Below are 27,192 nucleotides of genomic sequence, written 5' to 3' on the forward strand. Positions count from 1 at the left end.
ATATGGAGGCTGCCATATTTATTTCCTTTTAAACAATACCAGTTGCCGGGCAACCCTGCTGATCTATTTGGCTTCAATTGTGTCTGAATCACACCAGAATCAAGCATGCAGCTAATCTTGTCAGATCTGACAATAATGCCAAAAATACCTGATCTGTTGCATGCTTGTTTAGGGTCTATGGCTAAATGTATTACAGGCAGAGAATCAGTAGGACAGCCAGGCAACTGGCATTGCTTAAAATGGAAATGGATATGGCAGCCTTCATAGCCTTGCTACAGCTGCCCTGCAAATGAGATTTCATGCATATTTATATAATTTTCTACCACCAATAATCAGCAACAAAAAACACACAGGAGACCATTTTGAAGACTTTATATACAAAACTCCTATAAAACATCATAAAAACCAGTATTAAATATCATGTTTAACAAACAAGCTGTAATGTAAAAATCTACTAGTCTTAGAGGCTAAACTGGATTCCCCTTGTTTGCTGCAGGGCACACACAGTCCTACAATTCAGAGATTCAATGCTGACAGTTTAAATAGGCTGATTTATTAAATGAGAAATGCAGAAATATTCCCCTTAAAGTAACAGTACACTTTCCTTCAGCAACCCCATCAGTTCAGCTCTGCACATTGCTGGGAAGAATGCAGCATACTTCACATGGCGTACCCCGATTCTGAGGCCAGAATCCTAACACAATCCATCATGCTGGAACTGGCCACACTACAGCCAGCAAATCAGTTAGTGCAGCTGTGGAAAATAACCAACAAGATCATGCTGGAAAAGGAAATATTTGAGCTATCTATAATGAAACACAGAGAACAGATTCTAGGATAGAAATTAGCTGCCATTTGTACTTCTACTCTGGGAAATACCGTGCCAGATGCAAATTGTAATGGAGAAGTGCTTTAATTGAAGGAACCTGAAGTGAGAGGGATATGGAGGCAGACATATTTATTCCCCCTGCCTGTAATATATTTAGCTATACACCCTGAACAAGCATGCATGCAGAGTAGATGTAAATCTGATAAGATTATCTGCATGCTTGTTTGAGGTGTGACTGAGACACTGCTGCAGTCAAAGATCATGGATTGCCAGGAAACCAGAATGGTTTAAAAAGGAAATATTGCAACCTCCATATTCCTCTCACTGTAGGTGTCCTTTAACCACAAATCTCTCTCCGTAAATCATTCTGGTCACCCCCCTACTCCAAATATCGGCCATACACAGATAACTGGTGACATCACTGTGGCAGGACTGCAATAAGCCAATAGTTTATACAGCCCAGTAATTGGCTGGTATTAGAGAGGTGAGACCACCACGTTCTATAAATATGTGAGCTCCCCAATACCTGCGCAGGATCTAGTCCAGCACTGTGCCACCCTACTCGGATAAACATGTCAGACTTTGACCCCTTTCAGCAATGCGTAATTGCGTATTATGGCAGCGTGCATGCAACCTGGGGCGGAGTTACAGCTCACAGGCTGGCAACACCCCCAACCCCCCTCCTGATGGATCGCCTACCACTCCCCACGCAGCAGTATTCTGCAATCACTCACATCCACTCTGCACAGCGGAATACAGTGAATGCAAACAGTGGGGAAGAGAGGAGACGTGGGTGTTCAGATAATTGGTTTGGAAAAGGTTAATGTGTGAACAAGCGACACTGCCCTAGTGTTCATCTCCTCATATGCATTTGTGCCCCCCACCCCGGTAGCAGCATGAAGACACCCTAGCACTGCAAAGCATACAGTAAAACTGGTAGTGGGGTCACAGGAATAGATGTTAGATTCACAATTCTATAAAAAAAAAAACAGAGCAGCAGCAGACTTCTGCTCTAACCAGAAGGCCTTTTTCGCATTGCGTTCGGCTCATGTGTCCGTCCACGGTGGGCTTTTTTCTGCACGTTCACTCATTTTTGTAAGCGCTGTTGCAGAGCGCTGCCGTATTTTGATCCGGAAAAAATACCATGTATTTTTTTGTTTTAAACGCTCACGCAATCGCTTGCCAAAGTGATTTTGTGAGTGTTTTGCATTTTTTCCTATACCTTCCATTGAGGAAAATTGCACAGCTTCCACCAGCGAGGGTACTGGTACACTTTTATACATGCCTATGTAGAGGAAAGTTCTAATTATCACAGAGCCTTCCCTCTACATAGGCATGTATAAAAGTGTTTATTTGGGGGGGAGGGGGGGGGCTTCAGATGTTCTTTAAGGCCTCTATAAAAGGAGCACAATGGTGGAATTGTAAGATTTAAAATACAAATACAGATATGAGAACATTTGTCTCAGAGTAAAATGCACTGTAAATTAATTTTTCCAAAACAGCTTTCAATTACAAAAAGGAACCGATTGATCTAGTCCACCTCCTCATGAGGATTCCAAGAGATTCCCAGGGGCCTGAGCCCAATAACACATTTGTGTCCGCTTTTCAGCAACACATCAATGTTACAGATGCTGAAAAGCAGACACAACTGCAGTAGTTGGCTCAGGCCCTCACAAAAGGAACGTTACAGAATATAAATGGAATAGAATATTTTACAATATTCATGTATGAACTATTTAGCCAATGTATGTCCATTATAAAATCCATTCTCACCCTGATTTGCATTACTACATTTGTCAGAGATGCAGACATCTTTATTCCTGGCAGGTGCATCACCGGGGAATGTTTTCTTTCCCCTCTGCAATAAGCAGGATGGTCACATAATTGATTGTCTGGGGCAGAAGACTGTATGACATCATAGCCTAGGCTAAGCATCACTGGGAGGGCGGGGTTACATACCAATATACACCACTCTATAAGTATAAGCAGCATTTCTAAAGCTGAATCCAGGATAATTACCGTAAAAATCAGCATTCTGAATATTTCGTTTTTTTTTTATGTTGTGCAACGGGGTCATTTTTCTCAAACTGCTCCATGGAAAGCAGTAGTTCAGCTGCCAGATTAGTGGCAGCGAGTAGGCAGACTAGCAAACATCTTCTACTTGGTCCTTAAAAACAAACATCTGAGCAGCAAAAAAAGATCTACTTACCTGGGTCTCCCTCCAGCCCCTGGCAGCCCCTATGTCCCTTGCCGCAGCTCCAGTGTCCCAGGATCTTCTCCATTTCAGATGCTGACTTTGCCAGGTCGGCATCTGCTGCAGCTGAGCTGCTGTCAATCACTCTCACGTGGTGTGGAGTGTTCTGCGCAGGCGCAGTAGAGGCCGACCTGGCAAGGTCAGCATCTGAAATGGAGGGGATCCTGGGGCACCGGAGCTGCGGTGAGGGACATAGCGGCTGGAGGAAGCCCCAGGTTTGGTTTTTGTTTTTTGCTCCTCAGATGCTTCCTTTAAGGGCCAGGGAGGGCTTTTGCAAAGTATAAAGCCACTTGCACAGTTACATGCTGAATCGCTCTGCTTTCCCGCCACAAGGACCATGCAAGTCTGTAGAGACTTGTACAGTTCACACAATGCAGTGCGCCGGAAGTATGCAAACCTCCACAATGGCCGCAGTGCATTATTGCATGATCTGTGCATACCGCATGATTATGCGGCAATGATAGTCAATGGGCGACACAGTAAATGTACACGACGGGAGCGTGGTGCATGCAGAACCAACGGGAATCCCAGTGACCTACTTCCTGCCCAACAGGGAGTAGGTCACTTGCCGGGGGCGAGCCTATGCATAGGATGCTGCCGCTGCACTAACCTAAAGGAAACCCTAAAACTCACTAGCAGACCTACTAGTTCAAAACCTGCCAGTAAGGCTGGGTTTACACTGAACTAGTACAACAGACAACTGATGAGAAGGTATTCTCCATGTTTCCCTGTGGGTCAGTTTTCATCTATGTTATAACGCTTGGATGTAAACTGACCCATATAGGGAAATATGGAAAATTCCTTGTCATCCGTTGTCTGTTGTATAACTGACAGCAACTGATTCAGTGTAAACCCAGCCTAAAGGTGGCCACACACTATGCAATGTGACTGTACAATTTTTATACAATCCTTAACAACATCCATGTAGTATAACAGCAATAGATTCACTGTGACTTGGGTATATTTTTCAGTTAGTCTCCTATACTACATGAAAGTGGTAAAATTGGCGACTGATTGCACAGTCAGATTTCTTGGTGTGTGGCCATCTTAAGAGCTTCAGAGCCCCCAGATTTAAAGTGTATCTGAGGCGGCTTAAAAAAAAAAAAAAAAAAAAAACTTACCCAGGAAAACCCTCCAGAGGCGTCTTCCATCCTCCTGACCCCCACTGTTGCCGCACACGGACCCCTGGATCTTATTCAAAGCTTGTCAGATATGATTACGTGGCTGCCCGTTAACGAGCACAGCTGTACTGCATCTGTGCAAGTACGGCTGCCTGCCCATGTTTGTATAAGTGGCTTTATGTGTAGGCACAACTGCTACTCACACAGGCACAGTGCACTCGCGCATGGAGAGGAGGGCAAGCGCACACTTCAAGTGGGTCCCAGGCAGCAACGAAAGCCAGGAGGAGGTAGGTCATTTTTATTTTATGCTGCCTCAGGTTCTCTTTGAGAATATCTAATGGAAGAGACAGTGACATATGACAATGTAATTTACAGTGCATTTTACCCTGGGACAAAAGTACTAAAATCTAGGTACATGTATAAATGTATTCTAAATATCCATTAAAAAGTGTTTGAGAGGTTGCTATTTCAAACCATTTCAAGAAGGAAAGAAGGTCACACCAATGTCTGAATATATCCCCTCTGGATCCAAAAACTGCAAGGCTTTCAAAAACTTCTCTGGCATTCAAAGTCTTGGGTTAAAGAGCAGTGGAAAACAGAACACAGGTCTCACAATGTGCAGCCCACCCATCCAAGACACTCTGGGGCCTCTGACTGACAGGTCTCTTCCTGTGTCATGTGACCGTGTGTCATATGATCTCACACATCAAAGTCCAAGACACTCCGGGGAGCTCTGACTGACAGGTCATGTGACAGTGTGTCATGTGATCTTACACATCACAAAGTCCCTTCTTTCAACCTGAGCAAACAAGACAGCTGCCATGTTACCTGAGAAGCCCCTTGTCAGATTACTGACCACCAATACATCTGTCACATAAAAATGTCCCACACGTGAGAGAGACTGATGTCATACTGTCCTCCCAGGTTAGCAGTCCCCCTTGGCTAGTGTCCCCGCCTACTGGCGCCTCCTCTTGTTGGCATTGGGGCTGGACGGATTGCTGCTGGCATTGAGAACCTTTTCTGTTTGGCGGTTCCTCTTCCTCTTGTCTCCCGATTCTTTGGAGCCAGACTCGGACAGAGTTCTTTCCTTTTCCTTGCTCGGCTTCTCCTGGCTCTTTCCTGAGGTCGTAGAATTAGTAAAAGCTGTGAGGAGGCAAAAAGTACAACAAAACATTACGTTAATGTGTCGGGATTCATTTCTGTGCACCTGGTGGACCCCAGAATGCTTTTAATCCTATATAATAAAACCCTTGTGTCTCTGCATCCTGTCCCTGTGTGTGTGTGTCCCTGCTTCTTGACTTGCCAGTTTGCTGTCTGTGAACCTCATTGCATTGTGGGAAATAACAGCTTTTTCCAACTGCCAAGCAAGCAACATCTCCCTGTGTGCATATACCGCAGACAGCAGTGGAGGACGGGTGAGCTGGACGCATCTGTGCTCGTGGTGGTGGGGGTGGTGGTGGGGGGGCGCAGAGGCACCCGTAGCCTAGTGCCCATTTTTTTAATGAGTGGGCTTTTTTTTTTACTAGTGATAAAATAATTAGATCCCTCTTTTAAATTAGTAGGCATCAGGCTACTGCATCTCAGAGGCAAAGGGGGTCACCAACTGCTCCCCTCACCTCCAGGTCATATTGTGGGTCTGCCAACAAGTTCAGCAACTTAAAAAGGGAGTCTGAAACCAAACAAACAAAAAAAACACCCAGATACTTAGAGGGACTCCAGTGAAAATGTTGTAATAAAATAAGTGCTTCATTTTTACAATAATTATGTATAAATCATTATGCCAGTGGTTGCCCATTGTAAAATATTTTAAATCCCTGATTTACATACTGACATTACATGGTGACCTTTTTACTGTTGGCAGGTGATGTAGCTGCTGCATGCTTTTTGGGCAGTTGGAAACGGCTGTAAACAGCCATTTCCCACAATACAGAAAGGTTCATAGACAGGAAACTGCCTAGAGTACTTACTCAGAGTTTTTTGTGGAAGGGGTTTCACCACAATATCAGTCATACAGAGCTCCTTGATGGTCTGTTTGTGAAAAGGAATAGATTTCTCATGTAAAAAGGGGGCATCAGCTACTGATTGGGATAAAGTTCAATTCTTGGTCGGAGTTTCTCTTTAAAGAGGAACTGTCACGAAAATCTTAAAATTTAAAACACAAAAATAAGAAGTTCATTTCTTCCAGAGTAAAATGAGGCATAAATTACTTTTCTCCTATGTTGCTGTCACTCACGGTAAGCATTAGAAATCTGACATTACCAACAGATTTTGGGCTAGTCCATCGCTCCATAGGGGATTCTTAGCATGGCCTTTGTTCCCTGAAAAAAAAATTATACAAAGATGCTGGCCAGCGTCCCTGCTTGCTGCACACTTTTTTGGTAGTTGAACGGAGCAACTGCCATTCGCTAAGTGCTTTTAAAAAGAGAGAAAACCCTGAGAACTGCCCCCCCCCATGAGAAGGTGGGCTAGTCCAAAATCTGTTGGTTATGTCAGATTTCTACGACTTACTGTAAGTGACAACATAGGAGAAAAGTAATTTATGCCTCATTTTACTCTGGAAGAAACGTACTCCTTATTTGTATAGGTTTACATGTATTTAAAATTTTAAGATTTTTGCGGCAGAGGTCCTTTAAGGAGAGGGAAGGTTCTAGGTCCTATAGAGCCTTCTCGTTCCTCTCCTAGTCCCCTTGTTCCTGCGCGGGCTCCCCCAGTAGCAGTGTCTGACCCATGGGTCGTAGACTGCTGTTTTCTGCTTTGGGTGGGCAGTACAAAGCCTCCCGTTTTCAAGAGCACTCGGGTGCCCGAAGTCTGCCAAAGCCTTCTGCGCGGTGGGAGATTTTGGAGGATCCTGTAGGGGAACGAGGGGATGAGGAGAGTAACATGAACGTTCTATAAGACCTGGAGCCTTCCTTCTCCTTAGGCAAGTATCTAGGTTTTATTTTTTCCTCTCTTTAGGCTTCACTTTTAATATACACAGGGAAAAAGAAAAAAGGAAAAAGTTTCTTCTACACCTCACTTTCATAAAATAAAACAAACTTCATTTAAATGGCTCATGATAGGAAACATCCATTGTACAAAAACTTTTCAAAGCAATTAAAAATGTCAATGGATGATCAGGAGTTCCTCCCATAAACACCATACATTAATTCACACTTACACACCGATTCATACAGCATTACAGGTTTATTTAATATTGATTGTGTTTAAAAAGGGCCAACATATTACACAGCGCTGGATATTACTTAAGGTTACTGGCAATATGTAGGGGAGACATACAGCAATAAAACAATACAGGAATACATGCAAACCAGATCACGCAGCACAGTATTAGTACAAGGTAATGCTTAGTCAGTCACTGGATGGGCGCATGGAGATTAGGCAAGTAGAGTTCACTCAGATCCATAGGATGGGTGTACAGTAATGGAGGTGCATGATCAGGTAGGAGACATAAGGAGAAGGACCCTGTCTGAAGGCTTACAATCTAGAGGAAGAGGTTGGGACATGAAAAGGTATGGAACCAGAGTTTAGCTGCGGGTTTCTAGCACTAGTGAGGGGTGGTAGGCCAGAGTGAAAAGGTGAGTTTTGAGGGCCTTCTTGAAGATGTTGAAGGAGGGGGAAACCCTAATGAGGGGGGGGGGGGGGGGTAGTAGGGAGTTCCATAGTGTTGGAGCAGCTCTCGACAGCTCTTGAGAAGTCCTGGAGGCGTGCATAGGATTGGGTGTTGAAGGGGGCAGTCAGGCGATGTTCATTGGAGAAGCAGAGTGAGCGGCTAGGTGTGTACCGCTGAGTAAGATTGGAAATGTAGGTTGGGCAGGTTTTGTGGACCGATTTGTAGGCCAGACAGTATCTCGAATCTGATTCTGGACTGGATAGGAAGCCAGTGGAGGGATTCACAGAGGAGAACTTCTGTGGTGGAGTGATGGGAGGAGTGGATAATTCTGGCTGCCACATTCATGACAGACTGCAGCGGGGCAATTCAGGTCATAGGGAGACCAGACAGAAGGACATTGTAGTAGGCAAGGTGGAAAATTGAGGACATGGATGAGGAGTTTGGTGACAAAGGTCAGGAAAGGGCTGATCTTGCAGAGGTTACAGAGGTGGAAGTTGCAGGACTTTGTGAAGTTTTGGATGGAGAGTGAAGGGGAGTGTGGAGTCCAGGGTGACACCAAGACAGCGGGCTTGAGAAGTAGGGCGAATGGTAGTGTGGTTAACAGTGACATTCACATCTGGGAGGGTCAGGGATGGCCAGGGTGGGAAGATCATAATTCCATTTTGTCCAAGTTTATTTTCAGGAACCTAGCAGACTTCCAGGGGCAGATGGCTGATAGGTCAGGGGTGTGGAGGTAGATCTGGGTGTCATCTGCATACAGATGATAGTTAAAACCAATGGAGGGGATAACCTTGCCAATGGAGGATGTGTATAGGGAGAATAGAAGGGGTCCAAGGACCGAGCCTTGGGTGACTCCCACCAAGAGGTGGTTGGGGGTGGATTCATTGAGGGAGGTCGTGAAAGAGCGGTTGGAAAGGTAGGATGAGACCCAGGCCAGGGCGAGGTCATGAATGCCCATGGACTGGGTGATAGGTTCAGTGCCTGATGACCTCTATAGTCTAGTTCTCCCTCTAGAACACAGTTCACATATGCCACTCATCAGATCTCATTTGACAGGGCAGTAGCTGATATCAGGGAGAGTAAGAACAGTCCTAGAGTATAAATCTATACTTGCAGGACCCCAACCTCCTGAGTGCATCTACACCACAGGTGTTTAACTCCAGGCCTGGAGGGCCAGATCCAGGCCAGTGTTTAGGATGGACTGAGAAAGAGAAATGTGTTCTACCTGATGGGCCACACCTTTCCTGATTCAGACCCATCAATTAATTTGAGCTGTGTCAAAAATGTGTGAGGACCTCGGCCCTTGAAGGACCAGTTTGATATCCCTGATCTACACAGAAGGATCCCTAATTGGTGTATCTTAAAGGAGTTATCAGGCTTTTTACAGCAAAATAAGTGCTACTTACCCGGGGCTTTGTCCAGCCCCAATCTCACAGCATGTCCCTTGCCGAAGCTCAGCAGTCAGCCTTTTGCCGCCTCGGCTTCCCGGTCCCTGGCGATGACGTAAGGCCGACCTGGAGGTCGGCCTGTACTGCGCGAGCGGCACGGTCAATCACCGCCACGTGGACCGGAGCATACTGCGCAGGCGCAGAACTACTGTGCAGATTTTATATGTTCCAAATTTTAGATAAATGTGCAACAGTAACAGTCTGTTTCGGGTCTCCAGGGACCCCTTCACAACCACATTAAAATCTTTATGTGGAACATTTAAAAATATCACCAGTCCCGATGGATAAAGCCACCAAGAGCAGGGCGAATGTGATAGCCAAGACAATCCTAAAACACTACACTGAACATGTGAAGCAGCTGTTGAAAATCTCATTGATAGAAAATATGTAACCTGCACATTGTCACAAAAGTTCTATTGCTGGACACTTTTTTTTTAAATATATATTTGACAAAGACGGACTCTTTCCCTATTTACATACCCTCACCCCCAGGTCACCTTTGATTAAATAGTGGTGTGATGACCACTCCTTGGCAACTACAGATTTACCTTCAATATTATTATATATTGAATACCTCACCTTCATCTGAAGCTGAATGGACATCCATGTCTTCCTTTCCCTCTTCTTTCCCATCATCTTCTGTGGACACCTTTCCTGAAACATCACACAACTGTTGGAACAACTCCCAGAAAAACCTCTGAAATCTAAACTTATAAACTTACACAGTTCATCCACAACTCCATCTTCTGCATTTAATCCATTGACAATTCTTAGATAGACTGCTTATAAATATCCCAGGCAAGGGATGTTCTCTAAGCTCTTGGAGAACACTAGAGGGCGCCACTGGGATAACAGAAGCAAGATGTGGTTGGTAAACAGTCAGAGGATTATTCTGAGCACAAGCAGAAACAGGGCAGGGGTCGCATTGTGGAAGGGGTGACATATTTCTGCTGCTGAGAGCAGAATGAACAATAGTTTATAAAACGTATCATGGAGGCCAGTATTTCCAGGACAAGCAGATCTCTGGATATGGGTTTACCTAGTATACTAAATAAAAGAAGTACTCACTGAAGAAGTGAAGAGTGTACATTAATAAGGGTGAAAGAGCCCTTAAAGCGGAATGAAACCCAGCATTTCTTCTTTGCTCTAATAGATTATTTACAGCATATTATATTACAACCAGCATTTTGTTTTGTTGTTTTTTTATTTACTAGAACAGCATTCAAAGGGTTACACACAGGAGAAGTTCCCTGGACACATTGGAAGTGCAGATAATGCTACCTTGTATTTAACCACCCTGGCGTTCTATTAAGATCGCCAGGGCGGCTGCATGAGGGTTTTTTTTTTGATTAAAAAAAAAAAAACTATTTCATGCAGCCAACTGAAAGTTGGCTGCATGAAAGCCCACTAGATGGCGCTCCGGAGGCGTTCTTCTGATCGCCTCCGGCGGCCAAAAGTAACACGGAAGGCCGCAATGAGCAGCCTTCCGTGTTTGGCTTCTCCTGTCGCCATGGCGACGAGCGGAGTGACGTCATGGACGTCAGCCGCCTCCGATCCAGCCCTTAGCGCTGGCCGGGAACTATTTGTTCCGGCTGCGCAGGGCTCAGGCGGCTGGGGGGACCCTCTTTTCGCCGCTGCTCGCGGCTGGCAAAGTGCCGGCTGCGTGTGCTGCTCTTTATTTCATCAAAATCGGCCCGGCAGGGCCTGAGCGGCACCCTCTGGCGGTAATGGACGAGCTGAGCTCGTCCATACCGCTAAGGTGGTTAATTGTATCAAGTGAGGAATGTAAACAAACACTTCTCTGACAAAGCAGGCAGGCACTGTAAGCAGAAAGCATTTCTGCTTATGTTTGAACATGAATAAAGCAGTTATAAATTAAATGCAAAGTCAGCTCTCAGAGAAAAAAAAGTGTACTTTGGGAACGTATAAATTCTAAATGAATAATAATACTTATGCCTAAGGCAAATATGATAACCGTATGGCATATAGTAGGAAAACATGTTTTTATTGAATATTATGTCAGGGATTTATACCGCTTTAAAGAGGAGCTGTCAGCCATACTATCTTAGAAAAATAAACACATGTATAAGTAGATGAATACTTGCTCTACTTACATAACATATGTATTGCACTGTCCACATTTTGATTTTAGTGATTTTTCTATAGTAAAAAAAAAAAAAAATCCTTCTTAGGATTCTCCATTTTACTTGTCCATTTTGAAGCTATCCTGATGTAATTTCCTCCGTTAGGGCCCGTTTCCACTAGACGCGTTGCTATGCGGAAACTGCATTGCAAGGAAACTGCAACCAATTCACGTCAATGGAGTAGTTTCTATTGACGCAAATTTACCTACGCGATCCGGCGTGATGCAACGTTGGGGAAATTATGGAAAGCATGCTGCAGTTTTTACGCATCCGAGTCACCATAGCCGCTGACGGGAAGCCGCATCTGGTAGTATGGATGACAACCGGAAGTACTTGCGGAGGGATGCGAGTCAATGCGACGATCGCCTCGCATCCTAAACGCCAGTGAAAATGGGCCCTTACTCTCCTCTGCCCGATTGTTGTATGCATTGCCTGTCCTCCTCCCAGTCTTCAGACACTCCCACCCAGCGCTGAGTGATTTTCTCAGCATGAGAAATATTGGCCAATCAAAGAGGAACAGAGGCGTGGGAGGGGAGAATAGGACGGAAAGGGGCTTCAGCCAATCAGGCTGCATTAGTTATGTTTGAGGGGAAAAGCAAGGAAGAAAAAAGAAAACCCAGCATGCCCTGCAACTTCCTTTCTGCGGCAGATGTACCAAATACAAGCCAGGGAAACTGGGGAATGATGTTGTATGGATAAGAAAAGATTTTTAACTTTTGGATTGCCTGGTTAGCATCCTTATCACTTGTTTACCAGATAAAAATAAAGAATAGATTTTTCATTTTATGCCCGACAGTTACACTTTAAAGAAAGCCTGAAACTACAATAATTAAAAAGAAAAAACAAAACAAAAACCACCCTGGTACCTCAGGACCGGGAAGTCTCTGGATTGTAATGAGGCTTCCCCCTTCCTCCTGTGTAGCCCCATTCCAGCTCTGGCACCCCAAACATAAATAAAATTTACAATTGCTGCAGCGTGCAGGCACACTAGAACCTTGGTGCTCGGCCTCCCTCGGAAATAAATGAGCCCGATTGTGTCTGCTCAGCTATTTCCACCTGAGCAGCAAGCCGCCAGTGCACATGCTTGCAGTGGTGACAAGGGGATTTTTGAGGGAGCCAGCACTGGATCCCCTCTGCTGAGGATGGGGGGGGGGGGGGGGCGGGGGATCAAATCCGACACACGCGCAGGCGAGCGGGGACACGGAAGAGGCGATCCGGCGGCCGGATCTCCTCGTGTAGACAAGGCTTAAGGCTTTTAAGATTTTTTTTATTAACAATTTTAATAAAGAATCATTTTTACGCTATTGGATGCATGTTTTTGTTTATTTTTTCATGTGGTGGGCATATGCGCAGCCTGCAAATCCTACTGATCACAGACTCCACAGCAGAGTGGAGGGGCCCGGACAGTCGCCAAGGAGTCAGACTACAGAGGGTTGGTGGAAGCCCCAGGTTCCTATAAATACTTTTCCTCAGGTTTAATATAAGCCTGGTACACACCCAGTATTGATTGGCCAATTTTACCACTTCCATGTTGTATGAGAGCTTACCTATATAATCTGTTTATAGTCAATCAAAATAGGAGGAGTGTATGCACCTATAGGAAAACAAGAAGAGTATGGACTCACCTTCCTTCACCTCCTGTATGATCTCATCTGGGAGGATGAAGTTCTTCTCAGAGTTGGGGAATGGAAGGATCTCGGATTCATGCTGGAATGGGAAGGCATAGTGAGGAAGTCAGTCATTCAGTAACCAGTTCTTAGACCGCAGAGCAGACGTTCCCCAGCACTCACCAGAGCCTGCATGTCGTACATGGTCCGCAGGTGCTCCCATATGACTTTGGATGAGATCTGACGGCCGATGTTCTGGCTGAACTTGTCCCGGATGCAGATCATGTGGAAGTGTCGGTTCACGCCTGTGGCAGAACATGGAAAGTTACCCAACCAGTGCAAAACCCAACCAGTGCAAACCCCCTTTATGAATAAGCTCCACCCCTATAGTTACACCCTTGCTACCATATCATCCTAGCACAGGCAAGGGGAGGATGCAGTCCACATTACATCACAGAAGCCAGCAGCAAGGAGTGATGGGTAAAATAATCACAACAAGCCCTGATCTTTATTGGTTTTACCCTTTAAAGAGAACCCGAGGTGGGTTTGAAGAATATTATCTGCATACAGAGGCTGGATCTGCCTATACAGCCCAACCTCTGTTGCTATCCCAAACCCCCCTAAGCTCCCCCTGCACTCTGCAATCCCTCATAAATCACAGCCACGCTGCTGACAAACAGCTTGTCAGAGCTGGCTGTGTTTATCTCTAGTGTCAGTCTGCTGCTCTCCCCGCCTCCTGCAGAACTCCAGTCCCCGCCTGCATTCCTTCCCTCCCTGCTGATTGGAGGGAAGGGACGGGGGCAGGGACCGGAGCTATGCAGGAGGCAGGGGAGCAGCTGAGACTGACACTACAGATGTAAACACAGCCTCACAGCATGGCTGTGCTTTATGAGGGATTGCAGAGTGCAGGGGGACCTTAGTGGGGTTTGGGATAGCAACAGAGGCTGGGCTGTATAGGCAGATCCAGCCTCTGTATGCAGATAACATTGTTTAAACTCACCTCGGGTTCTCTTTAAGGCCTCTTTTCCACGGGCAGTTGATAGGCAGTTAAATGCCTCTCAAACTTTCACAACTGCTGGCTGCTGCCTGGCAACTGCTTGCTGAGCACACAGTTCAACTGTTCGTGGAAAAGAAGCCTAATTGGGCCGGAGATCACTTCTACCCTTCAGTGAATTGGTGAGCAACACAACAAAGCAACATTGTGAAAAATCACAAATCAAACCTATGAAATCATACGGGTCATCTTTAGCCATGTTTGATTGGCTGGATAGTGGAATGGTTAGAGGATAAGCAAGAAAAGCAATTAAATCTATCTGTACTTACCTGGGGCTTCTACCAGCCCCTAAAAGTCCTTTGTGCCCCTCAACCCCTAATGTCGTAGTCTTCTGCACATGCATACACCCTATCCAGAAGCGACCCGTATCTGCACAGTATGCTCCAAATGACGTGGGCATGGCCGTGCATGCGCAGAAGACCAAACCCTTCGGGGTTTGGCGATCCTTAGAGGCTGCCAGCGAGACACCGTAGCTGCGGCGAGGGAGACACATGACTTCTAGGTGCTGGAAGAAGCCCCAGGTAAGTAAAAATACATGTAAAAGCTCACCTCGCTTATCCTTTAAGCTCCTTGGTGGTAACCCTGAGTCAGGCTCAGGATGGAAATCTGTAGCTCAGAGTTTAAATCCAAAGTTGGATCCATGGAAGGTGTGTAATGTTCAGGGCCTGTCACAGATCTATCAAGCAGTATGATTTTTAGGGTCTAAAAGCTTGTGAAAAAATTGCACCGCTTTTAAACAATAAAATCTGGAAATAATCATACCGCCAGGGGTTAAGGCAGAGTTCTCCAACACTGTCCTCAAGGCCACCAACAGTACATGTTTTTCAGGAAACCACAAACATACACAGGTGAGGTAATTAGTGTCTCAGCAGAGCTGATTAACTACCTCTGTGGATTTCCACGTTACATGCACTGTTGGAGGGCCTTGAGGACAGGGTTGGGGAACACTGCTTTACGGGCTCTACCTCTGACACAGGAGACCAGGGTTCAAATCTTGGCTCTTCCTGTCCGGTAAGACAGCACCTAGTTAGTAAGGAGACCTTGGGCAAGACTCTCCAACACTGCTATTGCCTACTGGGTGTGTTCTAGTGGTGTAGCTCTATTCAAAACCGCTGCGCCAAAGTTCACACACTGGTTACCACTTAGTACAATCAACAGTCACATGGGTTCGCTGCAGAAAATCCAGTTCTTGGATAACAAAATTCAATTGAACTGCCGCGCTCTCCACTCCTGTAATTATAAAAGAGACTCCACATAGGGTAATATTGTTCAATCCTGTTCTTCACGTTATTCCGCCACCTATAGATCACTCGTGCCTTGTGCTCCCCGGGTGGTGAATCACATCTATTTCCCTCACCCCTTATTAATATCTGCTCACCAGATTCTCTCCACCTCAATTGTCAGGTGGGTCTCACGCATATCAGAAAAACTTGCTCCAGACTTTCTCCACCTCAGCTGTCAGGTGGATTTTACACATGCCAGAAAAACTTTTTCCTGCAGAGAGAAGATCTCCACATAGGGTAATCTAGTTCAAGCAGCAGTACAATCAGATCATTGAAAACACTGTGTCTCTATGTTTACACCTGTGACAAGAGCCAGTCCACCACCATGCATGCCACACCGCTCACCAGATGTATCCCACCTCTTTGCCAGGTGGAAACAGCGCTTTCTGTTATTCCAATCAACAACACGATCCTCAGTAGTATACAAAAAGCCTCTTATAGGGACTTTGATTTATTCTCTCCGTTAAAATCACTCATAAAATCACTCCTTACGACGTCAGACGCTTAGCTCCGCCCCCTCACATTCTCCCGTTGCCGCCTCCTCCAGTCTCGCGTTTCTTCCGTTGCCGCCTCCTCCTTCAGGGCGGAGCTAAGCGTCTGACGTCGTAAGGACAGCGCACGGACCAACCGGTCAAGCAAGAGGCGCACGCAAGTGAACCCTGCGACTGAAGGAGGAGGCGGCAACGGGAGAACGTGAGTGTGGTAGACACACACCCGGGAGCCAGGCGGATGGGCATTGGCAGCCAACTGTAATTGATATGCGCAGAATGCTTCTGAACGCGTAAGTGAGATTCTGTATTGCGCACAGAGGCACTGTCAACAGTATCACGCTATATGCGTTTCTTTTTTCTCTTTTTATGTTTTATGAGTGATTTTAACGGAGAGATTAAATCAAAGTCCCTATAAGAGGCTTTTTGTATACTACTGAGGATCGTGTTGTTGATTGGAATAACAGAAAGCGCTGTTTCCACCTGGCAAAGAGGTGGGATACATCTGGTGAGCGGTGTGGCATGCATGGTGGTGGACTGGCTCTTGTCACAGGTGTAAACATAGAGACACGGTGTTTTCAATGATCTGATTGTACTGCTGCTTGAACTAGATTACCCTATGTGGAGATCTTCTCTCTGCAGGAAAAAGTTTTTCTGGCATGTGTAAAATCCACCTGACAGCTGAGGTGGAGAAAGTCTGGAGCAAGTTTTTCTGATATGCGTGAGACCCACCTGACAATTGAGGTGGAGAGAATCTGGTGAGCAGATATTAATAAGGGGTGAGGGAAATAGATGTGATTCACCACCCGGGGAGCACAAGGCACGAGTGATCTATAGGTGGCGGAATAACGTGAAGAACAGGATTGAACAATATTACCCTATGTGGAGTCTCTTTTATAATTACAGGAGTGGAGAGCGCGGCAGTTCAATTGAATTTTGAGTGGTGTAGCTCTGGCGCTTTGAGTCCGTCAGGAAAAGAGCACAATATAAATACAATAAATAATAATAATAATAAATGTTCTGTGTCTTGTCTTCACTGTTAGGGTGCTTTCAGTAAATTGTCTAAATTGCACATTAACCTACTGAGCGGTATGGACGAGCTCAGCTCGTCCATTACTGCCGGAGGAGATAGCATGGCCCAGGGAGATTTTTATTTTATTTTTTGTACATCATGTAGCTAGCACTTGGCTAGCTACATGTGTTGCCTGAAACCGCCGCCCCCCACCCGATCGCCTTGATCGGCGGCGTTATACGTTCAACCCAAAAAGACCACCCCCCCCCCCGGAGCCTCACCACCAGGCGTCGCGATGGCAAGGATCGGGACTGCGCCTCATGTCCGATCGTCGCCATAGCGATGGCGGAAGCTGAAAGACGAAGTTACGGCTCTCGCGGGATCCCGGAGCGGTAAATATAGCCGGCGGCGAGACACAGTACCAGGGCGATTGGGGACACATGTAGCTAGCCTAGTGCTAGCTACATCATTTAAAACAAGTTTTTACAAAAAAAAAAAAAAAAAAAAATAGCCCAAACTGAACGTCAGGGAGGTTAAACATCGGGGTCAAGGTGAATGGGAGCATTCATAGCCACATGCATGTTGGCGACTGACACATGGTGCGGGTTACCACCCGATTAAAAAAAAACAAAAAAAAACTGCTGCAAGTAGCATCTAGGGCTGGCTGCTGCAGGCTCGGATGCACACACAGTGGTAGCTGCAAGTGCTGGATGCTTCCAGCTGGCTACAAGCACCCCGCACAGAACAGGCGCGGCTGACTAGCAGTAAAGTGCGCTGCTGTCAACGTTCCTGTAAGAGAGCTCTGAAATTACACACTTTCAGTTATCTGTACCCAGCAAGCTCATGGTGAACCAGAACTCCTAGGAATGTGTAAGGGACCACAATGGACTAAAAAGCCCTCTTACTAAAATGTTAAAGAAAACAAAGTTTGCTTTCTTAAAAACAGCAAATCATTTGCAGCATTTATTTTAAATAATTTTACTCAGTTCAGGTTCCTTAAAGCCCTGTTGAGGCCGGTCGTCCCTCGCCGTCTCCCCTGGTGGCTCTGGTTTCCCGCAGGATGGCCCGAAAGCCTGGCCGAGTTGTGCTTCATAGCACATGGTTGGCCACACGCACTCCCCTGTTGCGCTCCCATGGCTGGGAGAGTTCTGCACTTGTGCAGTAGTTCTGTTGATCACAGTGGACAAAAAGGACATGGGACAGGAGAAAGATTGATGCATCGACTACACGGGAGGTACATATGGCGTATGTTTATTTTGACTTTTAGTTTCAAAGGCTTTTATTGTGGTTAGCTTTGTTAAAAAAATATTGGAAAAGCATACAAAGAAAAATATAGTTTCAAACATCATTGATGGGTAACATGAATGAGATCATTAAACATAGGGTAATTGAGCTGAGTTACAGGAGATACTTGGACTAAAGTTAAAACAAAGTATATCTATATCTATCTATCTATCTATCTATCTATACACACACACACACACACATTTTTTGGGAGGGGGGGGGGGGGTATTATTTTTTTTTTTTGGGGGGGGGGGGGGGGGGGAGGATGTCCTTGGTGTTTAGAGGGTCAATTTAGCAACTCTTCTGGAACATGTTCTATCCAACCACATCATGTTCCCAATCGGTTTGATAATTATGTTGGAGGTTTCGTGGAGGTTGGTTGACTATAGAGTACTAGTGACCTTAGCCCGTTTAAAAAACAGGCTAGGTCTGTCACCACATCGCTGCGCTCCCGCCACCTCCCGCGCACGCCACCGCACACGTCCACCTCTTCCGGCCCCGTCCTCCAATAGCTCTTCAGTATCTCTGTGTGTCCCTGCACATGCGCAGTAGCGCAAAACACGGGACACACACAAACGAAGTGCAGGGATGCAGAGACATTTGATTGTTATTATATAGGATAGTAGCGATAGAACACCTTTCCTCAGATGGTCTGATAGACAGATTCTTTCGAATTGAGATGAGGTGATCTGTGTATGGGATTGGGACATGGAGGAGAGAAAATTATGTATTTGATAAGTTTGAAAGAATTCTGTGGCTTCTGGAGGGCCAATTGCCCGAAGCTGGTGATAATTTGGTGGGCTATTATTATGTAGATAGTTTTGAAGTATGGTTAGGTTTATGTTCTTTAAGTTTTCAAATGCTAAATGATTGGGGCCTGCTTGAAAGTTTGGTTTTCCAAATAATTCAATTAGTGGGGATAGGCATGACTGAAGGTTGAATTTGAATCTAAATCTCCTCCATATTCCAAGCGTGTGATACACTGTTGGTGCTAGGATTTTAAGGGGTCCAACTCTCCAGCTTATGGACCAGAGAAGGCCCTTCCAGGTCATGGGCCACAGAATAGCATTTTCAAGTTCTACTTAGGCCGGGGTATGGTCCCCTTCATAAAGAAAGGGGAGAAACGCTAACTGAGAGGCGTAATAATGTCATTATATGAGGAGCTGAAAGACCACCTAGTGATTTGTGTAGCCATAAAGTTTTTTGGACTATTCTAGCCCTTTTCCCGATCCAAATAAAATATAGGATGTCCTTTTGTAAGGATTTGATATCAGTTGCTAATATGGGGATTGGGAGAACTCTAAATAGATAGGTTAATTTAGGAAGGAGGGTCATCTTGATGGCGGTGATTCAACCTGTCCATGAAATACAGTATTTTTTCCATGCTTCTAATTCCAATTTAAGAAGAGACTCTGAAGCCTCCTTAAAACCACTTGCCGACCGCACACTCATAACGTGCGTCGGCAAAGTGGCAGCTGCAGGACCAGCGACGCAGTACTGCGTCGCCAGCTGCAGCCTAATTAATCAGGAAGCAGCCGCTCGTACGAGCGGCTGCTTCCTGTCAAATCACGGCGGGGTGCTCCGTGAATAGCCTGCGGGCCGCCGATGGCGGCTCGCAGGCTAGATGTAAACACAAGCGGAAATAATCCGCTTTGTTTACATTTGTACGGCGCTGCTGCGCAGCAGCGCCGTAAGGCAGATCGGCGATCCCCGGCCAATCAGCGGCCGGGGATCGCCGCCATGTGACAGGAGACAGCCTGTCACTGGCTGCACAGGACGGATAGCGTCCTGTGCAGCCCGGCTTACCAAAGGGGGCCAGGTAGGAGAGGGAGGGGGAGCATTTCGCCGCGGAGGGGGGCTTTGAGGTGCCCCCCCCGCCAGCCACTCGCAGGCAGCAGAGATCAGACCCCCCCAGCACATCATCCCCATAGGGGGGAAAAAAGGGGGGCAATCTGATCTCCCTGCCTGCACCCTGATCTGTGCTGGGGGCTGCAGAGCCCACCCAGCACAGATCAATCAAACTAGCGCTGGTCCTTAAGGGGGGGTAAAGGGTGGGTCCTCAAGTGGTTAAAATCATGTTTTTATTTTAAAAACCTCTTAAAGGACTCACGAGACGAAATAGGAAAAAATAGTTAAATACCTGCATGACAATAGTTAAATACCTGCATGACAGGGGGGGGGGGGGGGAGCCCTAGAGCTGCGCAGCCACAGTCGCGCATATGTGGACTGCACAGCCGCTGCCTGCTCCGGCGGCCATTTTAGTGGAGGCAGGAGAGCCCAACCCGGGGCTGTGGGGCCAGGAGCCGGCCCGGGGGGACATTTCGCCTTGTGAGTCCTTTAAGCATGTTTGCTCAACTTAAAAACGCAGAATCCCTGCGGCTGAAAACTAAATTTGTCACCCCTAACACCCCTGGTAAAATCCACGACTTTCTTGGTCGTGGATTTTGGTGCCCTAAGGAGGCAGAGCTTTCAGCTGCAGCTCTGCCTCCATGCGCATCAATCCGCACGTATCTCCGCCTCTCTCCCGCCCCTCTCAGTGAAAAAAGGACAGAGGGGCGGAGAGAAGCAGAGATTCGCCACAGATGGACGCATGTAGAGGCAGAGCTGCAGCCAAAAGCTCTGCCTCTCACAGAAGGAGCCTCGCAAATCCACCCCAGCGAGTTTGGATTGATTATTTCGTTTTCAGCTGCAGGGATGCAGCGTTTTAGGTTATGCAAACATGCTTAACCTCCCTAGCCGTCCAGAGATGCTAGAGGGCACCGCTAAGGCCCCGCTGGGCCGATTTTGATAATTTTTTTTTTCAAACATGCAGCTAGCACTTTGCTAGCTGCGTGTTTGCCTCAATCGCCACCGCTCCGCCGCTACCCGACGCAAAAGAGGCCCCCCCACAGACCCCGTGCGCAGCCTGGCCAATCGCCGCCAGGCTGCGCTTTGGAGTGGATCGCGAGTCCCAGTGACGCCACAACGTCACTCCGTTCGTCGCCATGGCGACGGGGGAAGCCCTAAAGGAAATCCCGTTCAGAACGAGATTTCCTTATGGGCGTGATCGCCGGCGGCGATCAGAAGGGTGGGAGGGAGAGAGGAGGAAGGGGAGAATCATGTAGCTAGCGCTAGGCTAGCTACATAAGAGGAAAAAAATAAAAATAAAACATGATTTTAAGGAGGCTTCAGAGTCTCTTTACGTTGGGCTAGAAGGAGTATGTAGTTTAATTTATACAGCTTATCACTATTGTTGGCTAGATTTATACCTAGATAGCGGAGGTAATGATCCTTATATTGGAAGCTAAAGGCTGATAACAGTTGTTTGGCCACTTATGTTGGAGTATTATAGAACAGGGCCTCAGACTTGTCCAAGTTTACTTCAATGCTGGATACACACGTTGAGATTTCCCATGCGATTCGCGGGATCGAACAGATCGATTTGATTATTTCCAACATGCTCGATTCGGATTTCGATCGTTTCTGCCGTCGATTTGGCATCTTTAACATGCAAATCGACGGCAGAAACGATTGAAATCCGAATCGAACATGTTAGAAATAATCGAATCGATCTGTTCGATCCTGCGAATCGCATGGGAAATCTCAACGTGTGTATCCAGCATTAGACCTGAGAGTCAGCCGAATGTCTCTAATGTTTGCATCAGGTGAGAAAGGCATGTTTCAGGGCTTGTTAAAATCAGGAGTACAGGTAGTCCCCGACTTACGAACGACCCGTCGTTACGAACGACATGGTTTCTGTGTTTCCATGGGAACAAGCCAAAAAAAAATTTCAAATTGGACTTGTAGTTTTTGAGAAAATCGATATAAAGAAAAAAATGGCTTTTAAACTATATAAGCTGTTACAGGGGGCAGAGGTGACAATTTTTTGATAGTGTCCAGAACCTCTTCAGTGTCAATCAGCTTGTATAAAGTATCTGAAGATTGTAATCGTTTAGGCAATTTAAGATTCGCCAAAAATTAGAGGGTTAGCTCAGAATCTATAGGTGATGGCACTTTGTAAAGCGAACAAAAGAAGTCTCAGAAAGTCTGAAAAATCTTGATTGGATCACTAGTAATTTGGCCTTGGGAAGATCGAAATTTAAAAAAATATTGCTAAATTTAGCTTGATGTCGCAAATTCTGCCGCTAGCCAGGAATCTGGTTTGTTAAGGTATTTATATTGGCGCGCTCTAGTTCACCTCAGGGCCTTCTCCACTTGAGTAGTTTGTAAAATATTAAAGCGGAATATAACCCTGCATTTCAACTTTGCTCTAAAACATTATTTACAGCATATTATATGCAACCAGCATTTTTTTTTACTAGACCAGCATTGGAAGGGTTACACACAGAACTTTAAAGTTCTGTGGAGAGAACTGCTGCCGCATCCGAAGTTTAGATAGATACATTTAAAGAGACACTGAAGCGAAAAAAAATATATGATATAATGAATTGGTTGTGTACTATGAATAATTACTAGAAGATTAGCAGCAAAGAAAATATTCTCATTTTTTTATTTTCAGGTATATAGTGTTTTTTCTAACATTGCATCATTCTCTAATATGTGCAGATTACACAACACTCACCATTCAAAAAGATTCTTTCAGAGCAGTCTGTGAACTAATGACCTCTCCTCTGGCAGAGAAAAAGTAAATAGTTAACTAACAGTTGAGATAATAAAAGTCAGAAAACAGCCCTCTCCATGACTTTAAAAGTCATATAGAAAATGGCTTTTTTTGTATAGAGATAACAACTGGAGTTTCTTAACTCTTCCTGTACTGGAAACAATTAGACTGATGTATCTGATCTTAATGTTTTATTGCTTAGCTGTACTACACATACAAATCATAATATCATAGTTTTTTTTCCGCTTCAGTGTCTCTTTAAGTAAACACAATATAACAAGTGTGGAATGTGACACACACTGACTGTGCAGGAGCTCCCGGACACAGAGAGAGAGCGAGTCACATTCCTCACTTGTTACATTGTGTTTACCACTTAAGGACCACGGGAATTCTGGCTGATCCGTGCTGCGTGGGCTCTCCAGCCCACAGCACAGATCAGCAGGCATGCAGGGCGATCAGACTTCCCCCCTTTTTTCCCCGCAGCAGCGCCGTATGATGTAAACATTTCATCGCGTGTTTAATTTAGTGATCGGCGGCTCGCAGGCTGTTCACGGAGACACCCTCTGTGAACTGGCATGGAAAGGCCGCTCTAATGAGCGGCCGTTTCCATGCTAAACCACTAACGACCTGCCGACGCCTTTCAGCGTTAGGCGGTCGTTAAGGTTTTAAATGTATCTATCTAAACTTCGGATGCGGCAGCAGTTCTCTCCACGGAACTTTAAAGCTCTGTGTGTAACCCTTCCAATGCTGGTCTAGTAAAAAAAAAAAAAAAAAAAAGCTGGTTGCATATAATATGCTGCAAATAATGTTTTAGAGCAGAGTTGAAATGCAGGGTTATATTCCGCTTTGAAGAGACTCTGTAGCAAATTTTTCAGCCTTAGTTCTTCTATCCTATAAGTTCCTATGCCTGTTCTAATGTGCTCTGGCTTACTGCAGCCTTTCCTAATTGCACTCTCTCTGTAATAAATCTTATCTCCTTTCCTCTGTGGTGTCTGTCGGGCTAAGGCTTGAATGTGTGGAATGTGTAGGGCTGCTTGTGATGGGATAGAAGCGATACACACCCTCTGCAGGCCCCCTGCACGCTCTGTATGACTCACACACTTGGTTTATGTGAGCCTATCACAAGCTGGTTAGTTTGTTTGTAAACACTGCCTAAAATTGTTAATTACAAGCCAGGATTGCAGCAGAGAGTGGCAGAAACAGCACAGAGGGGCACAGGAGAAAATAAGGAATATAATGGTATGCTTTTTAGTGTAAGAATATTAGAGTACAGATTCTCTTTAAGTTGCAGTTGGGTGTCTTTGATTAGGGAATTATTTTGACTTTAAAGGGAAGGTCCAAGCAAAAAAAAAAAAATGAGTTTCACTTACTTGGGGCTTCTACCAGCCCCATGTAGCCATCCTGTGCCCTCGTAGTCACTCACTGCTGCTCCAGTCCCTCGCTGGCAGCTTTCTGACCTCGGAGGTCAGGGCCACATTGCATACATTTTTACGCATTCTAGCTAGTGCAGGAACAAAAATGTACGCGTTGCACCACTAACGCGTAAAAATGTATGTGTTAATGTTCCTGCACTAGCGGGAATGTGTAAAAATGTACGCAATTCGGCCCTGACCTCCGAGGTCAGAAAGCTGCCAGCGGTGGACTGGAGCAGCAGTGAGTGACTACGAGGGCACAGGATGGCTGCATAGGGCTGGTAAAAGCCCCAGGTAAGTGAAACTCATTTTTTTTTTTGCTTGGACCTTCCCTTTAAGACTGTTTTCACAGTGAGACGTTAAAGTCCCACATTAGAGCAGCCTGTAACGCACAGTAATGAAAAAAAATCAATGGGCTGTTCACAGTGCCCACGTTGCGTTACATTGTAACGCTGCACGTTCTGGGAAAGTGCAGCATGCAGTACGTTATATGCGGCTTTAGCCGCGTTAGACTGTGTGCACATGCTCAGTAATGTTGTTTTTTTTTTAATATATGCTGCCGGAGAGGAGGCGGGGAGAGTCCGCTAATGTAGCCAGGCACATGGCTACTTAATATTCACTGCACTTGCAGTGCAGTCTTCCTGGAGCGGCCGCTGATTGGCTGGCTAGACCTCGTGATGCGGAGTGGAACACTCCGCATCACGTGGTCCCGCCAGCCAATCAGCGCCACGGAGACCACGTGATCGGACCGATCACATGGTCTCCGCAGTCTGTACTGCGCAGTGCACAAAAAGAGCTGCATAACGCAGCTCACTCTGGCGTCGTCCTCCAACACCATCAGGCGTTGCGTTAGGGGCACGTTATGCGACCATAACGTCCCCTAAAACGCAACGTCTTGGTGGGAAACAGGCCTTAATGTTCAGTTCAGGTTTGCTTTAAGGCTCATACACGTGCCTGACTTAAAGGAATCATCAGCCATAACATGGTGCCCCATGATATACTTACCGGGGGCTTCCTCCTGCCCCTTGCAGCCGACATGTCCCTCGCCGCATCTCAGATCACATCCGCCAGCCCGGGGTCCCCGCCGGTGCATAGGCCCTGACCTTGAGATCATCCTTAGTGCGCCTGCGTGAAGCTCCCGTCAAACAAATCCACGTTGTCGTGGACTGCAGTCCCCGCGGACGTGGACTTGATTGACAGCAGCGATCACGCAGCCACAGTAGTGGAGGTCAGCCTCTGCACACAGCACGGACCCCAGGCTGGCAGCTGCGATCGGAGATGCTGCAAAGGACATGTCGGCTTCAAGGGGCTGGAGGAAGCCCCCGGGAAGTAGATAATGGGGCAGCATATAATGCTTGATGCTTCCTTTAAGTCGGCAGAGGCGTCCAATATTGACCACCTCAGCCGAGAGGCAGCTCCCAATTTGCGAGTGATACAGCCGGTGATTCTACTCACCCCCAGTGACACTAAACCCATTGTTTGCACTGCTTCCGATGTCACGCACAAGCCACTCATCGTCCCTCCGCATAGCAACACAGTGCACGTGCGCAGCCCAGCCCAGCGATATCACCAAGGGAATCAAGTCCTGATCCCCAAAGAGCGACAGCCGTCAATGGTGTGTACGCACCTTTTAGATATCCGTGGTATATGGTTGCGAAAACTCAAAAATGCCTATAGACATCTACGGTAGTCTAAGGGTTAATAAATGAATTCTTGAACTTCTGAGTCACAAAATAGAGTAAGAAATTCCCAAAATCTGTGAGACGAGCTCCAGGCAACAGGCCAGTCAGCTGACAGATGTCAGTAACAGCACATTATACAGAGGGAAATGGAGGGATGTTCTGTGCATAACAATACATAGGAAGACACAAAATCATCACTGTCTTTGTGTGAAATGATCATATTGTAAAGACAAAGAAAAGCAGAATACAGGCAGCAGCCTGTAATAGCTGCAAATGACGTATCCGATTCAAATGATCCAATAAACACCGCTCCTTACCCCCCACCCATCGTTCTCCCCGCCTCCCCCGGCTGCACTGCCAGGCAAGCCCGAGGATCCGCTGCGGCCTCCACTCACCTACAGGTTTATGGCCGAGCATGGCGTGGAACAGGCAGACTTCCACCTCTGGGCTCCACATCACCGGCTCCTCGGCTGGAGCGACCGTCTCCGGTCTCTCCGCCGCCACTTCCCCCCCGGCCTCCGTCTCAACCATCGCCGTAACCACCGGTAATCACCGGCTGCAGCAGAGACGCCTGCCGGCAACTCCGTGCTACTACGCTGGTATAAATGCACCCAGGGAGGCGGAGAAACGTGTACTATAGCGGCACCTGATGGAGGCTTTCTCATACTGCAGCAACTGCGGCTAAAGCCTGCAAAATGGGGGGACAGAGAGATGTCCCAAACACACCTAAAGTGAGAGGGCAGGCAGCTAAATCCCATCACCCTCCGTTTTGTATAACGGCCCAGACAAGAACAATTTTCAAATGCAAACAAGTAGCAATTGCAAATAGCTCTCAAAGGATCTACCGGATTTTCGACATAGGGAAACTAACAACATGCCTAACAACTAAACTGAAACATGCCTGAAGAAGAAAGCTTGCAGAAAAATCTTGTACAGTTAGTTATCAAAGGTGTCAACTAAACAACTTTTGTTGTACCGTCTTTGGATAAACTCATCTTCATTATCATGGAGCAGATTATGCAAAAAAGAAGTTTGCTTACTTAAAATAGAAGGTATTTGCGATTATTCAGATTGGAGTGAGTATATGATGTCTCCCAAAATGCACACACTTTGCATACTTCCCTGTACCTTTCCTCTCCGGCCCTGCTGCAGCTCCGTGCATGGTGTGATGTAACAAACTTCCCAGCCCCTCCACACCTCTGACAGGTTGGAGTCAGACGCATAAAACAGCATGTGGTGACGGTGAGTGACAGCTCAGGTAGGTCAAATACAGTAATCTTTCCCCGTTTGCTGTCCCTTCAACCCCAAGCCCCAGACACTTGCCTGACCACTGCATTTTGTATGTTTGGCAGCTTTACTACATG

General features: G+C 46.3%; 2 protein-coding genes across 30 annotated transcripts in view; one reads left to right on the forward strand and one right to left on the reverse strand.

Moving 5' to 3' along the window:
• GATA5 (GATA binding protein 5) overlaps window positions 1-27,192 on the forward strand; it is a 2,064,317-nt gene that overhangs the window by 253,131 nt on the left and 1,783,994 nt on the right. Inside the window, exon 1 of one of the 29 annotated variants that reach the window (XM_068262906.1) lies at window positions 26,240-27,086. The exons of the other annotated variants lie outside the window; for them this stretch is intronic. The gene's annotated coding sequence lies outside the window, so the exon portion shown is untranslated. Of the gene's footprint in view, window positions 1-26,239; window positions 27,087-27,192 lie in introns of those variants that run through there. 29 annotated transcript variants of the gene reach the window in all.
• Window positions 357-26,464, reverse strand: MRGBP (MRG domain binding protein). The gene is made up of 5 exons (XM_068262931.1): window positions 26,224-26,464; window positions 13,197-13,318; window positions 13,032-13,113; window positions 9,842-9,916; window positions 357-5,347 (listed from the first exon to the last, which is right to left on the reverse strand). Exons 1-5 carry the CDS (start codon window positions 26,357-26,359, stop codon window positions 5,160-5,162), a joined length of 603 nt encoding a protein of 200 aa, XP_068119032.1. The 5' UTR covers window positions 26,360-26,464; the 3' UTR covers window positions 357-5,159.

This window comes from Hyperolius riggenbachi, chromosome 12 (genome assembly GCF_040937935.1).
Source record: "Hyperolius riggenbachi isolate aHypRig1 chromosome 12, aHypRig1.pri, whole genome shotgun sequence".
NCBI classification, from domain to species: domain Eukaryota; kingdom Metazoa; phylum Chordata; class Amphibia; order Anura; family Hyperoliidae; genus Hyperolius; species Hyperolius riggenbachi.

Coding starts and splice junctions, on each gene's coding strand:
- MRGBP (XM_068262931.1), bottom strand. CDS start 26,359: ATGGTTGAGACGGAGGCCGGGGGGGAAGTGGCGGCGGAGAGACCGGAG. Junction 13,319..26,223: donor GCTCGGCCATAAACCTGTAG/GTGAGTGGAGGC, acceptor GTTCTGCCACAG/GCGTGAACCGACACTTCCAC. Junction 13,114..13,196: donor TGTACGACATGCAGGCTCTG/GTGAGTGCTGGG, acceptor TTCCCATTCCAG/CATGAATCCGAGATCCTTCC.